This window comes from Aegilops tauschii, chromosome 2, assembly GCF_002575655.3.
Source record: "Aegilops tauschii subsp. strangulata cultivar AL8/78 chromosome 2, Aet v6.0, whole genome shotgun sequence".
Classification (NCBI taxonomy): Eukaryota; Viridiplantae; Streptophyta; class Magnoliopsida; order Poales; family Poaceae; genus Aegilops; species Aegilops tauschii.
In genome coordinates this window covers 638,323,195-638,342,602 of record NC_053036.3, presented here as the reverse complement: position 1 = coordinate 638,342,602, position 19,408 = coordinate 638,323,195, and the positions used below count along the sequence as shown (strand labels likewise).

The 19,408-nt window shown below is 43.7% G+C and overlaps 1 protein-coding gene across 1 annotated transcript; it reads right to left on the bottom strand.

The window, feature by feature from the left end:
* Positions 1-11,856: 11,856 nt before the first annotated feature.
* LOC109746017 (phosphomannomutase) lies at positions 11,857-14,886 on the bottom strand. Its single transcript, XM_020305133.4, has 10 exons — positions 14,427-14,886; positions 14,241-14,307; positions 14,032-14,108; positions 13,888-13,923; positions 13,752-13,807; positions 13,575-13,674; positions 13,382-13,477; positions 13,218-13,307; positions 12,957-13,008; positions 11,857-12,202 (listed from the first exon to the last, which is right to left on the bottom strand). Exons 1-10 carry the CDS (start codon positions 14,553-14,555, stop codon positions 12,147-12,149), a joined length of 759 nt encoding a protein of 252 aa, XP_020160722.1. The 5' UTR covers positions 14,556-14,886; the 3' UTR covers positions 11,857-12,146.
* Between the last annotated feature and the right edge of the window lie 4,522 nt (positions 14,887-19,408).

The following is a 19,408-nucleotide window of genomic DNA, read 5'->3' as shown; positions in this document are numbered from 1 at the left end:
ATTAAGTTAAATGATGAGGATGCTCCATGGATACGGCACAATCGTAAGCAAGCAGGGACACAAGGGAAGAATTGATGTGTAATAATTTATTGTACCAAACTTTGTATTTGGTCGATGAACTGAATGATGTATCAAACCTTTTGTCAAACCTTCAAGGGATCGATGAACTGAATTTTTTGATATATTATTTGTATTTTTAAGATTTTAAAATGAATTAGTTTTATTTTTCTGATTTTTTGATATATAATTGTATTTTTAAGATTTTAAAATGAATTAGTTTTATTTTTCTGATTTTTTGATATATTCTTTGTATTTTTAAGATTTTAAAATGAATTAGTTTTATTTTTCTGATTTTTTGATATATAATTGTATTTTTAAGATTTTAAAATGAATTAGTTTTATTTTTCTGATTTTTTGATATATTCTTTGTATTTTTAAGATTTTAAAATGAATTAGTTTTATTTTTCTGATTTTTTGATATATAATTGTATTTTTAAGATTTTAAAATGAATTAGTTTTATTTTTTTGATTTTTTTGATATATTATTTGTATTTTTAAGATTTTAAAATGAATTAGTTTTTTTTTTTGATTTTTTTGATATATAATTGTATTTTTAAGATTTTAAAATGAATTAGTTTTATTTTTCTGATTTTTTTGATTTATTATTTGTATTTTTAACATTTTAATAGCAAAAATAATTATCATAAAGTAAAATAAATAAGTAATTAGAAACAAAATAAAATAAAATAAATAAGTTTTTTGTTGTAAGTAGAAACAAAACAAAATAAATAAAGCAAAAAAGAAAACAAAAAACAGGCAAAAAATAAAAAATATGCCACCTACTGGGCTACCACGGCCTGAATACGACTAGAAACCCATCGATGGGCCAGGATTCAGGCCCGCAGAAGGCCTAGTAGGCCCATCAGGCATAGCAGTGACAATTAGGCCCGTAAGCCTGCAATGGAGAGGAGCTCAAGAGGGGAGCGGCAGTGGGGCTTATAAACCACTGCGCGCCCCTCTCAACTAGCGAGGTGGGACTAAACTTTCGACGCGGGCGTAGCAGCACAATGCCTTTAGTCCCGGTTGGGGAGGCGGACCGGGACTAAAGGTACCCTTTAGTCGCGGTTGTTGTCCCTAACCGCGACTAAAGGCTCTTTCTGCGCGGGAACGAAAGCGGCGCCAAAACCCTTTAGTCCCGGTTGGGGAGGCGGACCGCGACTAAAGGTACCCTTTAGTCGCGGTTGGTGTGGACAATCGCGACTAAAGGGTACCTTTAGTCGTGGTCCGCCTCCCCAACCGGGACTAAAGGTATGTCTATATATACTGCACTTAGCAGTTTCCGCCACTTCCCATTCTCCTCTCTCGACGCCGAAGCCCTGCCCCGACGCCGACGCCGACGCCGAAGCCCTGCGCGCCGCCGCCCCCGTCCCTAGTGAGCGCCGCCGCCGCCCGTGCCCTGCCCGCCGCAGCCCCTGCCCTTGCCCGCCGCCCGCCGCCTGCCCCTGCCTGTCGTCCTCCGCGCGCCTCCCGCCGCCGGAAAAGGAAGAAGAAGAAAGAAGAAAGAAAACAGAAGAAGAAAACAAAAGAAAACAGAAGAAAAACAAGAAAAAGGAAGAAAAAAGGAAAAAGGAAGAAAAAAAGAAAACAAAAGAAAAAGGAAGAAGAAAGAAAAAAGAAAACAAAAGAAAAACAAACAGAAGAAAAAAACAGAAGAAAAAAGGAAAAAGGAAAAAAGGAAGAAAAAAACAGAAGAAAAACAAAAGAAAACAGAAGAAAAAGGAAGAAGAAAAAAAGAAGAAAGAAAAAGGAAGAAGAAAAAAATGAAAACCAAATGAAAACCAAAGGAAAGAAGAAAGAAAAAGGAAGAAGAAAAAAAGAAGAAAGGAAGAAGAAGAAAGAAAGAAGAAAGAAAAAGGAAGAAGAAGAAAGAAAGAAGAAAGAAACCAAATGAAAAAAGAAGAAAAGAAAGAAGAAAGAAAAAGGAAGAAGAAAAAAGGAAGAAGAAAAAAAAAGAAAACAAAACAAAAGAAACAAAATGAAAACCAAAAAGAAAGAAGAAAGAAAACCAAATGAAAACCAAAAGAAAGAAGAAGAAAAAAGGAAGAAGAAAAAAAGAAAGAAGAAAGAAAGAAGAAAAAGGAAGAAGAAAAAAAGGAAGAAGAAAAAAAGAAAGAAGAAATAAAGAAGAAAGAAAAAGGAAGAAGAAAAAAAGAAGAAAGAAAAAGGAAGAAGAAAAAAAGAAGAAAGAAAAAGGAAGAAGAAAAAAATGAAAACCAAATGAAAACCAAAAGAAAGAAGAAAGAAAAAGGAAGAAGAAAAAAAGAAGAAGAAATGAAGAAGAAAGGAAGAAGAAGAAAGAAAGAAGAAAGAAGGAATAAGAAAGAAAGAAGAAAGGAAGAAGAAGAAAAAAAGAAGAAAAAAGGAAGAAGAAGAAGAAGAAAAAAAGAAGAAAAAAGGAAGAAGAAAGAAACCAAATGAAAACCAAAAAGAAAAACAAAGAAAACAAAACAAAATACTTGGCAGTGCTCAATAATCTTATTTTTTAATTCCTCCTCCTCTATGTCCCCTTAATCTTATTTTTTAATTCCTTTATACTTAAAGAATTTTTACTACATGCAGGAGTGACATATGGCGGACGATAGAGCCGAGCCGCTTAGGGATCCGGAGGCTGAACGTTATTTAATGGGCATCATCAACAACGAGATTCCTTATGTGCCGGGCTCAGAATATGAGCAAGAAGAGGATGTAGTCTCTTCTTTTCTGAACCTTGACGGTGGAACAGAGATTGTCGATGATCAAGAAGGTGAAGGAACGGACATTGTCGACGGAGGTCAACCGTCAACAAACGACGATCTCGAATTGCAAGGAGCAACCACCTCCGGCGAGGTATATATATACATTGAGCCTCTCGTGATACAAACTTACTGAAATGTGAATACATATGTATTAACGCGCGCGACTCTCTTTATTTTTTTAGCCCTCCGGATCGAGTACGACAAAGCGTGGCAAATCCAAGGTGATGAAAACAGGAGAAACATATGCCATTGAGTTTGTCAGTGAAACCGGCAAGCCCCTACAGCACACCTCAAAGTTTATCAACCAATGCGGAGTCGTTGTTAGAGACAACGTCCCGATCACCGTCCAGGAATGGAAGGAGCCAAAGAAGGCACGTCTTGGTTTCAGTTTTGTCGACAAGAGAACGAAAAAGGATTGCTGGAGAAAGCTTATGGAACATTTCATTCTACCTCTGGAATACAACAAAGTCGATGAATTCGGTAACGAGGTTCCGGGTGGACGTCAGAGGAGGAGGCTAGTTAAAGAGTTCGCTCTTTAGAAGATGGGCGAAGCATTCCGGAACTTCAAGAAAAATTTAACCCGTGACTATGTCAACAAGGGCAAGACTCCGGATTTCAATGGACAACATGAGAAACTGAAAGATGATTGGCCAGAATTTGTGAGGCAAAAGCAATCGGAGCATTTCAAGGAAATATCGAAAAAAATAAGGATAATGCGAGTAAGAAAAAGTTCCATCATATTATGGGGCCAGGAGGATACCGCCTTTCGGAGCCTAGGTGGCAGAAGATGGAGGAGGACCTAAGGGTGCGAGGAATCCCTCTAGGTATAGAGGGATGGGACCCAAGGGCCAAAAGCTGGTGGTACGGGCATGGGGGATCGCTAGACCCGGAGACAGGGGTGTGTGTTCACCGGCAGAGACAGTTTGCTCCCACCCAAGCCCTTATTGACGCAATGACCCAAGCTCAAGAGGGCTTGATCAAGTTCAACAGAGAGAAAGACGCACTGACAACAGCCCTCGGGAATGATGAACACGGAGGACGTGTACGAGGCAAAGGCAAAGTTCCGTGGAAAGTAGGGTTTTCCCAGGACAATGACCCGTACTGTTACAGAAGCCGTAAGAGAAAGACGGACCGGGATGCAGATCTTATGACGAAGTTTGCATCGGAACTCCATGAGTTGAAGCAGACCGTGCATGAACTAGTAAAAGAAAAATCGGCTGCAGGGCCGCATGAAGATCATGAAGCGGATCGCGGAAGCCAGCAGCGGAGAAGCAGCGTGGCTTCCACGGATGCCCCGCCTGGTGCTAGTGCACTGATGATCGAGATTCGTGCACCGGAGCCTCACTACCCCGTGGATGATGTAAAGGAGATGAAAGAATGTGATCTGCATTATCCCGTGGGGAACGTTTCCACGAAGGTAGCTAGCGGTAGTGCTTTACCCTGTACACCTGGAGCACTCCACCACAACAACCCCATTGCATATGGCTATGCTTGTGTCACGGTGGAAGACATAGTCCAAGGGTTTGAGGACCTGGAGATTGACAAACCTACACCCGAAGGGGAGAGAAGACTTGGAGATGTCAAGCGCCAGATCATTCTATGGAAAAAGAAGTACATAGTGTTTCCAGGCGAGGCGCCAAGGCTAGCAAGTCCACCCCCCTCCGATGGTGGTGGTGGTGGTGGTGGCGGTGGTGGTGGTCGTGGTGGTTCACCTACACCTCCTTCACGCCATTCGACGCCGTCCCCCGATCCACAACCTCCGGCGGGTACGACGCCCCCCAATCCTCCTCCGGCGGGTACGACGCCCCCCAATCCACCTCCGGCGAAGAAGCAGAAGCAGGCGGACAGCAAGGAAACCCGCTCCTGGACTATTAACCCGGACCCTTATGTACCTAAGACCACAAGGGTACCGGAGCCATCACTGAAGCCTCTCCTCCCAAGGCCTTGGGAACTTAGTGAAGCTGAAACCAAATTGGCCGCGTTTGCTGATTATGAGAAATGGAAGGCGGATATGAAGGCGATAAAAGAGCCTGAGCCCAAGCAAGTATTCACTGAGAAGCAAAAGAAGTGGGCTAAGGATTTTTTGACGACACCGTCCCAAACGAGCTGAATATGCCTGACGACTATGGACATGAACTTCGTAGGCAAGCAAAAATATTGAAGGAGGAGAAAGAAGAAAGTAAAAAAAGCGGGAAACAAGTTGACCAGCTCGGGATGCAGAAGAAACAATCGATCCCCCCGCTCATAGTGAAAGCCGGTCCGGAAGAGGACCCCGAGATCATAGCAGCTGCGGCAGCACTTGGATTGACTGTAGCGAGTGCCATGAAACAAGCGTCCGAGATGGGTTTGACTCTTCGTGCCTTCTTAGGCCTTGAGGATGCGCCAGTATGTGAGATAGCATTACAATATGTGCGGAATGGGCCTCTCGTCGAGCCTGCGCGGGAAAAGAGTCTACCACCACAAATGCGAAATCTGCTACGTTGGTACAAGCAATTCATAACATGGGCCGACAAAGAATATGTTTATGCGGATGTTACAGATGAGCATCACACCAAACGGTACTCTGTACAAGTTCATATGAGTGAATTGTTCCAGCTGTTCAATTTGCGCGACCTCGACAAATCTATGCTGAGTTGCTACGTTCTGTAAGTGATTTATTTCTACCTCATCTCGTTCTTCATTGCCTGCACTATATATATATATATATATATATATATATATATATATATATATATTGTCCTAACTATATTGTTGTGTACGCTATTATGCAGATTGAAGATTTGGGAATGCAAAATAAGAAACATCCATGATGTTGGGTTCATTGACCCACATATCGTTAATGGACATGTGTTACAACATCACCCCGAAGACGTGGAGAAAGACTTGTATAAGTTTCTTAGAAAGCATCAACTCAAAAGTCATATTCTATTTCCTTACCATTTTGGGTGAGTGTTTATCTCTTGTGCCCATTCTCTTTTGTTTACTCCATGCATGGTATGTCTAATCGATGAGTTATGCATGACTGTGCATGTAACGTGTCCGCAGGTTCCACTGGATTCTGCTAAATATTGAACTTCACACCTCCAGAGTTCTAATCATGGACTCTATGGATTCGGATCCAAAGCGTTGGGCCGACATGAGAAAAATGCTGCAAAAGTAATTATTTTCAATCATTTGAGCTCTATATCGATCGGTCTCTTTCGTTCATTTCCTAATATAAAGTAACTAATAACTCCCTTGTTCATTTAATTTTCTTTGCCCTGTAGGGTTTGGAGACGGTTCTCAGAAGAAATTGTCGGTGAATTCAAACATGAGCTAGATTTCAGAAGGTTAGTTAATGTGGATAAGCAGCCACCGGGGACCAATCTATGTGGATACTATGTTTGTGAGAACATCCGGAGACACACCTCTGAGCGGAAGGCATCGGATAGCGTGCGGAACGCGACGGATAACTTGCGGAGGAGGCTTAGTCCAGAAGCTCGCTTCCGACCAATTCAAGAAGAATTAGCAGGATTTTTCATGAGGGAAGTCATCAATCCTAAAGGAGAACACTATACCGAGGACGAAGAAATTTATATGCATACCCGAGATTGAAACTTGTTCGAAGTTGTATATGGTCATCCATCCTAATTGTGTATGGAAACTTGTTCGAAGTTGTATATGGTCACCCGAGATTGAATATATATTATATATTCCTCTTGAATTCTTCTTGTTTGAAATTTCATATGCATGTATATAGTAGCGTAGAATATGTGTACTGAAACTTCATCAAAATTAAAATAAAACACAAAAAAAAATATAAAAGAAATAAAACACTCCAAATTAAAAAGAAACCAGGTTTAGGGGGGCTAAAACCCTAAACCTACGGAGGAGGCCTTTAGTCCCGGTTGGCCACGAGAACCGGGACTAAAGGTCCTCCGCCCCGACGGACCACGGGCGCCCACGTGGACGGGCCTTTAGTCCCGGTCAGCCACAAGAACCGGGACTAAAGCCTTTAGTCGCGGTCCGTAAGAGGCGCGACTAAAGGGGGGGTCTTTAGTCGCGCATATTTAGTCCCGGTTGCACAGCCGGGACTAAAGGCTGTTGCGAACCGGGACTAAAGGGCTTTTTTCTACCAGTGACCTCTTTATTTTTTAAACTGCCATGATTAAAGATGAACAGATTGAAGGTTTCTCGAAAAAAAAGACAAGAGAATCAAGGCACACAATAAACGTAGGCTATTGGAGCATAACCACGCTGGACACGCGGCCCGCCGACGGCCCAGATCCAAATCCAACCAGCCGGGCCTGCCTAGTGCCTACACGAGCAAAGGCAGGTCGTTATTTATCTCCGTCTCCCTTGTCTCAAAAAAAAAGAAAAATTCTCCGTCTCCCAATCCCGATCGGCTTAGGTAAGCACATACGGGGAAATCTTTGTATTTATACTTTGGCCCGGCCGCCAAGAGCCACCGGACAAACACTAGAGATCGATTGATCCATGGGTTCCTTATTCTCTTCCCCAGCCGCCGGCGGCGGCGACGGCGGCTACGATTACGCCAACGCTCTCCGGGACTCCGACGAGTACATCGGCCGCTCCATTGAGAAAAAAGAGTATGTAATTTTCTTACAAAATTTGCTTAACTGCTTGCATGGGATCTATTCTTATATTCTTGCTATATGAGATTCATTCCCTGGATGAACGTCTGATTGTTGCCCTGAATAACCATTCCATCCATTATGTTTATTCTTTTAGAAAAGGATTATGTTTATTTATTTGGTGTACCCTTGTTTATTTGGCAACAGAGAGGACATCCCCTTCCGAACTTGTACGCTTGTCGACATCGCCCTCCATCATTACAACTCCAACAACCCGGTATGATACTCTCTCTCTCTCTCTCTCTCTCTCTCTCTCATACATCCAGGCGAGTGCTTAATACTTATGATTGAGAATTTAAGATCGATCGCTGCGATGCAGGGTGCCAAGTTCGAGTATCCTGAGTATCCTCCTCAGTCGACATCGGAGATGAAGGCCGCCTGCGTCGGTTTCAGAGGAACTTTCTGGTACCACCTCAGCTTTTCGGCTCGCCCGATGGATGCCACCGCCGAGAAGCAGCACTTCTTCGCCGAGCTATATTATCATAGACAGTTCCGCCAACTAGCTGTTCAGACATGCACCATCTTAGGTACTACCTAAATTTACCTTTACATTCTGACGTACTATGTTTGCTAGCCACTTACGTATATGCATATTATTATGCCATTTGCAGCTAATTCTCTCTCTATCTCTCTCTATAATGTCAACAGGAAAGCCGTTGTGCCGCTTTAGCAGGTCATGTGCATTTTGTCCAGAGGAATCCAATATCTTGCACCCAAGCGATGCAGAATTTGTGTGTGGAAAGCCTGATCACAAAAAAGAGTTCTTCCGCAAGAGAGATATGCTAGTGCGGCCATACAATTCTTTTATGATACCTCCTGATATAGATAACAGCGATGATCCATGACTCAACTCTTATGTTATGGCGTATATATTGCAGTTGTAAGATAACAACTACGATTTTTTTCTTGTTTATCATCCTTGTTCAATTTTGTCGATCACTAGAAAAATAAAAACTAGTAGTATTTCGAAATTTAATGTGCACAAGAACGAGTACCATAACTGAGAAGCATGGGTGCAGCTATGATGCATTTTCTCTCTCTTTTATTTCAGTGGTGCAATTTTTGTTATATTTCTCTCGGCCGAGGCTCCCAATGGTGATGACTAGCTAGCCTTTTGTGTTGTGGCAGTGCCATGGAGACGTTATGCTATCCTAATGTGTTTTTCCTACGCTAGAACATATTGATCGAGTTTTTATAAACCTCCCATGGTATCAACTGTTCCCAAACTCATCCCTCTCATCTCTCACACGATATATCTCCGATAACATACCTCTGTTAATCTCCGTTGACACGGTGATTCCACGTCCCGCGCTTCTCCAATTTGAAAACTCCTAGGCCAAAAGGCCGGGCTGCTGAGCAGTAATCCAGAGCACTTGGGTTTTGGCCCTTCACCGTTCAAACAACGCTCTATTTCTCGTTTCCGTGCTAAATTTTTTGAGAATCCATCTCAAATGATGACGAAACTATCTATCCCACTGAGTACTAGAGAGAACAATTGTAAGTTTTTCATCAACGTTCCTCATGTGTTAAAGGAAGACCGACCTCTCTCACGCCCTGAAGTCTTGAAACAGGCTTTCGTCCCCCTTTATAAATAAAGGCACAAACGGCCAAACTGATACACAGTGTTGAGGAGACCCTCATACAAGCAGGTCGAAAGAAAAATAAAACGGCAGTGATCTAGTGGCACACGTACCACTAACCCAACACTGAACAGGAAACCAGGAGACACCATCCCTAACACATAACACCCACTACTACTGGACAAGACCGGAGCCAAGCCGCCTGAAGAAACCACCGGTCACCATGGTACCGAACCAACACCAAGCCAACTCCGGAAAGGACCGCCTCACCGTAGAGGCAGCCCCCTCGCTCCGGGCCATGGAGCTTTCTCTCCGGAAAATCGTTATCAAAACCACCCAACAAAAGGTGAGAGAAAATGTGGCATATTGGGTCCAACATGGCAAGGTTCGCTCTGCACTTGACAGGGACGGAAACACATGATATTTCCATGCCTCTATGTCGGCACGTTTACGACGAAGCAAGATGTCGGTACTCACTATCAACGGAGTCGACTTTTTCTCCAATGACGCCGAAATCTCAGTCCAAACAAATTTTTATTCAAACCTCATGGGCTATTATCCAAACCATGTCCTACAACTTCGAACTATCGACTCACCCTTTCTAGATCAGAAAATCTTCGACGCGCTCTTTTCCATGAACTCTGCTGTTAGTTCGGGGCCTGATGCGTTTTGCCAGGTTTCTACTGGAACTTTCAGCCACTAATGACTAATCCAGGACAAACTACGTGCGCTCTTTCTCGATTTCTATCAGCATTTTGCGGGCATCTCCTGCTTAAACCGAGCATTCATTGTCCTAATTCCGAAAAATTCAGAGGCCAGATCTCCAAACGCATTTCGAACCATTTCGCTTCAAAATTGCCCGACCGAAGGAGTAGCAATGCTTCTAACAAACAAGCTAAAGCCACTCATCCTGCTGCTAGTGCACACCAACCAAACATGTTTTCTCTCCGGCAGAAATATCTCCAAAAAATTTCTCTACGCAACGGACATTCTCTACTGTTGCACCCATACCAAAGCTCCCGCACTTATCATCAAACTAGATTTCAAAACAGAGTTCAATTCGGTCTTCTGGCTATCCCTTCTAAAAGAAATCTGTGTTCAATTCGGTCATCAAACTAGATTTCGAAAAAGAGTTCAAGCGCTTACAGGTGGTCCTTTTCTATCAGAAATCAGTTTCAACCTCTCCAAACCAGTCATGAGAGTTCATTGAGAAAATTAGTCAGGAAACTGGTAGATTTTTGGGGCGCCCAAGGAATGTGGTAGCAAATCCAGAATTGAACTTGAAATGTGGCAGTTTTTTTGCAGTTCACTTGAACTTGTCCCGACTGCCTGCGCCAACCCTTATGGTGCTACGGGTGCACCATCTGTCAAAAATACACTGTACAAGTGTATTGTTTCACTTCGGTTCTGTTCTGTTTTCAGGAAAGGAGAGAGCATCAGGTTTCAGTTAAATCTACATATAAGATACTGGTTTTGTGTTGGGAATCTTTGCACAGAAATCATGTCATTTATTCTTCATTTAAATAAGAAAATACTGATCATGTTTCATAGTCAGTAGTACCACAACTCTAATTTCTCAACTTGAGTTTCAAATAGTTTTTCTTCCATGTGCTGGTGTTTGCATTGCCCATTCAGCTCTGCCATTATAGCTCTCCGACTCTAGTTAAGCAATTGAAAATGCCTTGTGAATTTACCAGAGTTCATGCATAACAATCTTCATCAAGCTCCGCCACCGTTGACGTCTATGGCAGTATAAGCAGAAGCACTGCATGCATCAATCTTATTCATCTTGATCTTCCCAGATCTACAGAAAGGTCAATTGTACTACTTGCTACGACACCCTGCAGGTTGGAGGCGAGCCGGCAATGGGAGGGGATCGGGCTAGCTGGCGTCGGCGTCTCCGCGACAGCTGACAGGGGAGTGGTGGGCGAGCGGAATGAGAGGGACAGAGGAGAGCGGGCGGCCGATCGGCGACGTCTGGCGACAGGAGAGGAGCTGTTTTTTTTGAGCGAGAGGAGAGGAAGTGATGGGAGCGGGCTGCTGCCTTGCTGGGCTCAGGCCGACATGCTGCCATGTCTGGGCCACAAAATCTGCAAAAATATGACACGCACATATTTTGAATTTGTCTTTTTAGATCAGGGGCGCCACCTATGGCTTATCCAACCCCATAATGTAAACTGTATCCCACTTTCTGTGGATTACGATGAATAAAGCTCTGCTTTATCCCTAAGAAAAACTCTCTCAATTTTGTGAATAATTTTTGAATTGACGAACTCTTTTGAACTCACGAACATTTTCCCAATTTTCGAAACCCGTGATCATTTTTTAAATTCATGGAATTTATTTTAGTTCAAGAACTTTCTCAATTTTTGAGTTGATGTTTTTTAATACGCGATTTTTTTCAATTTCACAGACGTTTTTTTAATCCGTGAACACTTTCAAATTCATTAACATTTTTTGAACTCACTTACTTTCTCAATTTTGTGCACAATTTTTGAACTCATGAACAATTTTTTGTAGTGAATTTTTTTGAATTCTAAAATATTTTTTGAATTCGTGAACATATTTTGAATTCACAAATGCTTTTGCGAATTAGTGAACATTTCAATATTCAAATGAACCTACCAAATTAGAAAGACAGTGTGGTAAGTATCGAAATAAAATAAAATGTCGGCTCACTGGGATACTTTTCTGAATTAGTGAACATTTTTTGTGAATCTGTCTATTTAAAGTCTCAAGTTTGCACTTGGGTCAATGAACCAACCCCCTAGTTACCTCTTGCCTTTGCTTCTTATCAATGCAACTCCGTTTGGTAATCAATGGAATGCGCGCCACAACAATGAAAGGTGGCCAAGTAGGAAATATATTATATCACGCAGGCTACCAAACATGCCCTCATACATTTGCGCCAAATGCGCGCATACAAAATCCGCTGTTTGTGAATGTATGTATACCATGTGTATACCAATACCAGTTCTGTTTACAACAACAATAGCGATAAACTACACCCAACGGGGAGGAACGCAAAAAATGTACCGAGTTCAAAGGGAGATCTATAAAGGAATTATTCCGAGACGGCGAGCGGTTCGAGGGGTGCGGGTGAACAAATGAGTGTAAATGGCACGGTAGTCTGGCGATCACTCCGACAGGAAGATGGATTTGCACTGCTGCACCGTGTCATTGGGGCTGGTAACTGCACATGTAAACGGTCAGTCAGCACCAAATCCCGGTAAATAAATCATATGTTAGACTCGGCGAAAAAACTGGGCCAGAAACCAGCTCTAGTCTCACTAAGAAAGTGGAGCAACAAAGTAATGCTTCGCAACTACTCCCTCCGTTCCTAAATATTTGTCTTTTTAGAGATTTCAAATGGACTACCACATATGGATGTATATAGACATATTTTAGAGTGTAGATTCACTCATTTTGCTCCGTATGTAGTCACTTGTTGAAATCTCTAGAAAGACAAATATTTAGGAATGGAGGGAGTAAATCACAATGGGAGTTGCGTAATGTTTCTGAAGGAGTATTGATGCCCTATTATTACTCGGTTACAGCCCGAGGTGCACTCTTCAGGGACGAATATGACTTGAAAAGGTGCTACTCTGGATGATTAGATATGATGGTGAAAAGGTAGTTTCTGACAGTCACTACAGCTCGATCATCAACAATTCAGAGTGGTTGGATATTAATGATACTGCCCTCATGCTTGAGCACAATGCCAAATATGAAATCAGTTAGCAACTGAGAATTTCGTTTGCTACAAAGAGGTTCTCTCTGTCTCTCCTGTTTATTTATTAACCAGCCATTCGAGAAATCTCCTGTTAAGCTACGATATTTCTTATCATGCAAAATTGCTCGTTCAGGGATGTCCTATATATAAATATAAATGCCTTCTAGATTTCATAACCATCAGAAGAATAGCTTTTAACATACAACAAGCATACCTGTATGACCAACTGTTCTTTCAGATTCAAATATCTCATGATCATTGCCACCCTATTAAATATAATGAAAGGAAAAAAGAATGTCAGTTTTAGTTTGTAGTATACAGTACAGTTAAGTTTGTAGTAATTAAATGGGATGTTGCTAACAGTGGTTTGAAAAGTTTATCAAACAACATCTTGTGTGCACAAAGGTACTTCACGAAAAGAAAAAGAGATTTCTTTACTTGGAAGCACTGCACAACTAAAGTATATATCTCTTACCTTGTAGGTTTTGTCCCCAAAGAAATGGATTTCTTTGAATTCTTCGAGATATCTCAAGCAGTAGGTTTTGTCCCAGCCTTGCGGGAATACCTGAATTCAGTGATGCAGTAGTAAATACCAAACTGAAGATATCTAGCAGATTTTTACGAGTTTAGAACACTTACATCAAAACTGATCTGCCCTCCAATAGAAAAGGTCAGGTTCAGGTGTGCAAACTTTTCGCGAAGCACTGACACCATTTTAGGCCGAACGTTATGTGCCTAAACAAAACGAGTCGGTTCAGTTTCATGTTTTTCTAGTAGCTATTTTCCCTTTCTGATTATAACTAACTACTTGTTCTTATAAGACAATCCGTACCTTATCATACTTCTCAAAATCATCACGTTCTTCTTGACTACAGTTCCTCCCTATAGGCGACACATTGATCATTCCACTCCTGAACTCTATGAATGTACCCCTGTGCAAACATTTACTTTACCCGGTCAGTAAAGGGCAAGCGCCCGAGGGAATTTTCGAACAGGATTCCGCACTGACCTTTTAATTGGGATATCCAAGTCCGCAATGTAATGAAGAGTGAAGTTAATGAATTCCTGCAAAGAACACATAACATCACTACCAAGGCCTCAAAACTCACCTACAACAACAGCGCAAGAAAGAAGGCGACGCTCACCTTAAGCTGGTCATCTCCAAGATACGTTTTCAAGCTCTGCAGAGTGAAGAACACCAGGCAAAATTCAGTTGTACATCATTAATCTCCGGTAAAATCAGTATACCTGTGCTAAAACAGCGCGCATTATGCGGCGTGGGCACTTACTTGCGTCCCGATGAGCTTGCCGTCCTTGTGAGCGACCAGGCCATTCTCGGAGAAGACGTAGTCGTAGTCGGTGATAACTGCGGCGGGGAGAACAAATATCAAGCTCAGTTCTTGCAGTTACAGTTACAGACAAGGTGAGTAAACAGTGCGGTTAGGGGGGACTCTGGATCCAAGCAGAGTGTCCTGCTGAATCCAAGCAGGCTGGATACCTGATTTGCCGAGCTGCTCGGAGATCTTGACCAAATCGGATCCCCCCACCACGCCGACGGTCACATTCTGCTCCCAGGAAGAAAACCAGAGCGCCAAACCCAGACACACAGTGAGCAATCTCGCCTCAGGATTGTACTGAAAAGAAACTGAAACGAGAGAACGACAGGGTCACATTCGGGCCTCACCTCGCGCAGGCGCTTCATGAACTCGAGCATCTCCGGCGTCACCTCCTTGCGGGGCGCGGTGAGGGTGCCGTCGACGTCGAAGAGCGCGAGCACACCGGCGGTCTTCCTCGCCGCCGCCGCCGCCGCCATCTTCCTCCTGCTGCTGAAGCTGCTACGAAGAAGAAGAAGAAGAAGGGACGGGGCGCTCCTCCTCGCGGCGGCCGCGTGATATAGCGCCCCCGGGGTGGTCGCCGGGAGGAGGATGCGTGCGGCGGAGAAAGAAGTCAGCTTTACGGCGCGGATCCAGATGCGCCGGGGCTGCTCCTCTATCTCTTCTCGCTCCCCCCACGAGGCTACGAGGCGGCGACGGCGACGACCGGGATGACGTCGGCCCACGCGGGTCGGTGCGCCGCGCGCGCCAGGTCAGCCGCCTCGACGTGCTTCCGGCGACGTGGCGGTCGCGGAGTGGCGCACTGCGCACAGAGTTCGTATCCACACCCCCACGTAGGAGACACGTTGGGGCTAAAATCACTCTGGACTTTTTTTCACGGCAAACATTATATTAGTCCCTCCGTCTTATAATATAACACGTTTTTTGACACTACACTAGTGTTAAAAAATGTCTTAATTATGGGACAGAGTAGTAGTTAATACTAAAAACAGATTCATAGTTAAATAAACTGAACCGTACAGGCGGTCGAATCGGGAAAAAACGGAACCGGAGATCCTCTCGATTTTGTAAGCACAAAAGACCAACCAGGGCGGTTTTTCTGTGGAACCAGCTAATAAACCGGGCGGTTGAACCAGTTTAGAGAGAAACTCCTAAAAATATTGCTACAAGTAGCGGGATTCGTCCCAAGTCATGGACATTGGCCTATCCTCTGGCCAATAACCACCTCAACAACCATTTCTATTTAACCCTATTTTAATTGTATATTAGCACATATTATTACTCTAAATATATTTTTTGATTGTAAAAAACCAGCAATCGAACCAGTGAACCGACGGTCCGATCAGTAAAAACCTGAACCGAAGGTCTTACCGGTTTGACCACCGGTTCGGTTTTTTAAACTATGCTTTTTTCACCGCACTCATTATGTAATTAATACTAAAAAAACAGAGTACAACTGCATATGAAACTAGCATAAAGACGGGAACATGACAGATGTTCACAAAACATTACAATAGCAAACCCCGCATATAAAATATTACAAATAAGTTCTTTGAGCATCCTCGGCGTCAAATGCAATGTGGTAGCCCGCATGCTGAACCGCAACACCGATTACTCGACTGACGCAAGCACGTCCGCAAGCTCATCCCTGCTACCTCTTGAGTATGTGTTGGTTTTCCCTTGAAGAGGAAAGGGTGATGCAGCAAAGTAGCGTAAGTATTTGTTGGAAATATGCCCTAGAGGCAATAATAAATTGGTTATTATTATATTTCCTTGTTCATGATAATCGTTTATTATCCATGCTAGAATTGTATTGATAGGAAACTCAGATACATGTGTGGATACATAGACAACACCATGTCCCTAGTAAGCCTCTAGTTGACTAGCTCGTTGATCAATAGATGGTTACGGTTTCCTGACCATGGACATTGGATGTCGTTGATAACGGGATCACATCATTAGGAGAATGATGTGATGGACAAGACCCAATCCTAAGCCTAGCACAAGATCGTGTAGTTCGTTTCTAAGAGCTTTTCTAATGTCAAGTATCATTTCCTTAGACCATGAGATTGTGCAACTCCCGGATACCGTAGGAATGCTTTGGGTGTACCAAACGTCACAACGTAACTGGGTGGCTATAAAGGTGCACTACAGGTATCTCCGAAAGTGTCTGTTGGGTTGGCACGAATCGAGACTGGGATTTGTCACTCCTTGTAAACGGAGAGGTATCTCTGGGCCCACTCGGTAGGACATCATCATAATGTGCACAATGTGACCAAGGAGTTGATCACGGGATGATGTGTTACGGAACGAGTAAAGAGACTTGCCGGTAACGAGAATGAACAAGGTATCGGGATACCGACGATCGAATCTCGGGCAAGTAACATACCGATAGACAAAGGGAATTGTATACGGGATTGATTGAATCCTCGACATCGTGGTTCATCCGATGAGATCATCGAGGAGCATGTGGGAGCCAACATGGGCATCCAGATCCCGCTGTTGGTTATTGACCGGAGAGTCGTCTCGGTCATGTCTGCGTGTCTCCCGAACCCGTAGGGTCTACACACTTAAGGTTCGGTGACGCTAGGGTTATAGAGATATTAGTATGCGATAACCCGAAAGTTGTTCGGAGTCCCGGATGAGATCCCGGACGTCACGAGGAGTTCCGGAATGGTCCGGAGGTAAAGATTTATATATGGGAAGTCTTACTTTGGTCGCCGGAAAAGTTTCGCGCATTATCGGTATTGTACCGGGAGTGCCGAAAGGGGTCCGGGGGTCCACCAAGGGCACCAGCCCCAAGAGGCCCATGCGCCAAGAGATAAGGGAAAGGGAGAGTCCTAAAGGGGGAAGGCACCTCCGAGGTGCCTTGGGGAGGATGGACTCCTCCCTGGCCGCACCCTTCCTTAGAGGAAGGGCGAAGGCTGCGCCCCCCTCTCCCTTGGCCCTATATATAGTGGGGGGGGGGAGGGAGGGCAGGAATACCTAAGCCCTGGCGGCTCCCTCTCCCTCCCGTGACACATCTCCCTCCTCCCGCAGCGCTTGGCGAAGCCCTGTTGGAATCCCGCTACTTCCACCACCACGCCGTCGTGCTGCTGGATCTCCATCAACCTCTCCTCCCCCCTTGCTGGATCAAGAAGGAGGAGACGTCGCTGCTCCGTACGTGTGTTGAACGCGGAGGTGCTGTCCGTTCGGCGCTAGGATCATCGGTGATTTGGATCACGACGAGTACGACTCCATCAACCCCGTTCACTTGAACGCTTCCGCTCGCGATCTACAAGGGTATGTAGATGCACTCCTTCCCTCTTGTTGCTAGTAAAACTCCATAGATTGATCTTGGTGATGCGTAGAAATTTTTTGAATTTCTGCTACGTTCCCCAACAGTGGTATCAGAGCTAGGTCTATGCGTAGTTTCTATGCACGAGTAGAACACAAAGTAGTTGTGGGCGTCGATTTTGTCAATTTACTTGCCGTTACTAGTCTTATCTTGATTCGGCGGTATTGTGGGATGAAGCGGCCCGGACCGACCTTACACGTACTCTTACGTGAGACAGGTTCCACCGACTGACATGCACTAGTTGCATAAGGTGGCTAGCGGGTGTCTGTCTCTCCCACTTTAGTCAGATCGGATTCGATGAAAAGGGTCCTTATGAAGGGTAAATAGAAATTGGCATATCACGTTGTGGCTTTTGCGTAGGTAAGAAACGTTCTTGCTAGAAACCCATAGCAGCCACGTAAAACATGCAACAACAATTAGAGGACGTCTAACTTGTTTTTGCAGGGTATGCTATGTGATGTGATATGGCCAAAAGGATGTGATGAATGATATATGTGATGTATGAGATTGATCATGTTCTTGTAATAGGAATCACGACTTGCATGTCGATGAGTATGACAACTGGCAGGAGCCATAGGAGTTGTCTTAATTTATTGTATGACCTGCGTGTCAATGAATAACGCCATGTAATTACTTTACTTTATTGCTAACCGTTAGCCATAGTAGTAGAAGTAATAGTTGGCGAGACAACTTCATGAAGACACAATGATGGAGATCATGATGATGGAGATCATGGTGTCATGCCGGTGGCGAAGGTGATCATGCCGCACCTCGAAGATGGAGATCAAAGGCGCAGGATGATATTGGCCATATCACGTCACTTTATGATTAGCATGTGATGTTTGTCATGTTTACATCTTATTTGCTTAGAACGACGGTAGCATAAATAAGATGATCCCTCACTAAAATTTCAAGAGACGTGTTCCCCCTAACTGTGCACCGTTGCGAAGGTTCGTTGTTTCGAAGCACCACGTGATGATCGGGTGTGATAGATTCTAACGTTCGAATACAACGGGTGTTGACGAGCCTAGCATGTACAGACATGGCCTCGGAACACATGCGAAACACTTAGGTTGACTTGACGAGCCTAGCATGTACAGACATGGCCTCGGAACACAAGAGATCGAAAGGTCGAACATGAGTCGTATAGTAGATGCGATCAACATGGAGATGTTCACCGATGATGACTAGTCCGTCTCACGTGATGATCGGACACGGCCTAGTTTGACTCGGATCATGTATCACTTAGATGACTAGAGGGATGTCTATCTGAGTGGGAGTTCATTAAATAATCAGATGAACTTAATTATCATGAACATAGTCAAAAGGTCTTTGCATATTATGTCATATCTTATGCTTTAGTTCTACTGTTTAAGATATGTTCCTAGAGAAAAATTTAGTTGAAAGTTGATAGTAGCAATTATGCGGACTGGGTCCGTGAACTGAGGATTGTCCTCATTGCTGCACAGAAGGCTTATGTCCTTAATGCACCGCTCGGTGTGCTGAACCTCAGCGTCGTCTGTAGATGTTGTGAAACATCTGACATACACGTTTTGATGACTATGTGATAGTTCAGTGCGTAATGCTAACGGTTTAGAATTGTGGCACCAAAGACGTTTTTGAAACGTCGCAGAACATATGAGATGTTCCGAAGATTGAAATTGGGATTTCAGACTAGTGCCCACGTCAAGGGGTATGAGACCTCTGACAAGTTTCTTAAGCCTGCAAACTAAGGGAGAAAAGCTCAGTCGTTGAGCATGTGCTCAGATTGTCTGAGTACCACAATCGCTTGAATCGAGTGGGAGTTAATCTTCCAGATGAGATAGTGATGGTTCTCCATAGTCACTGCCACCAAGCTATTAGAGCTTCGTGATGAACTACATATCAGGGATAGATATGATGATCCTTGAGAAACTCGCGATGTTTGACACCGCAAAAGTAGAAATCAAGAAGGAGCATCAATTGTTGATGGTTAGTAAAACCACTAGTTTCCAG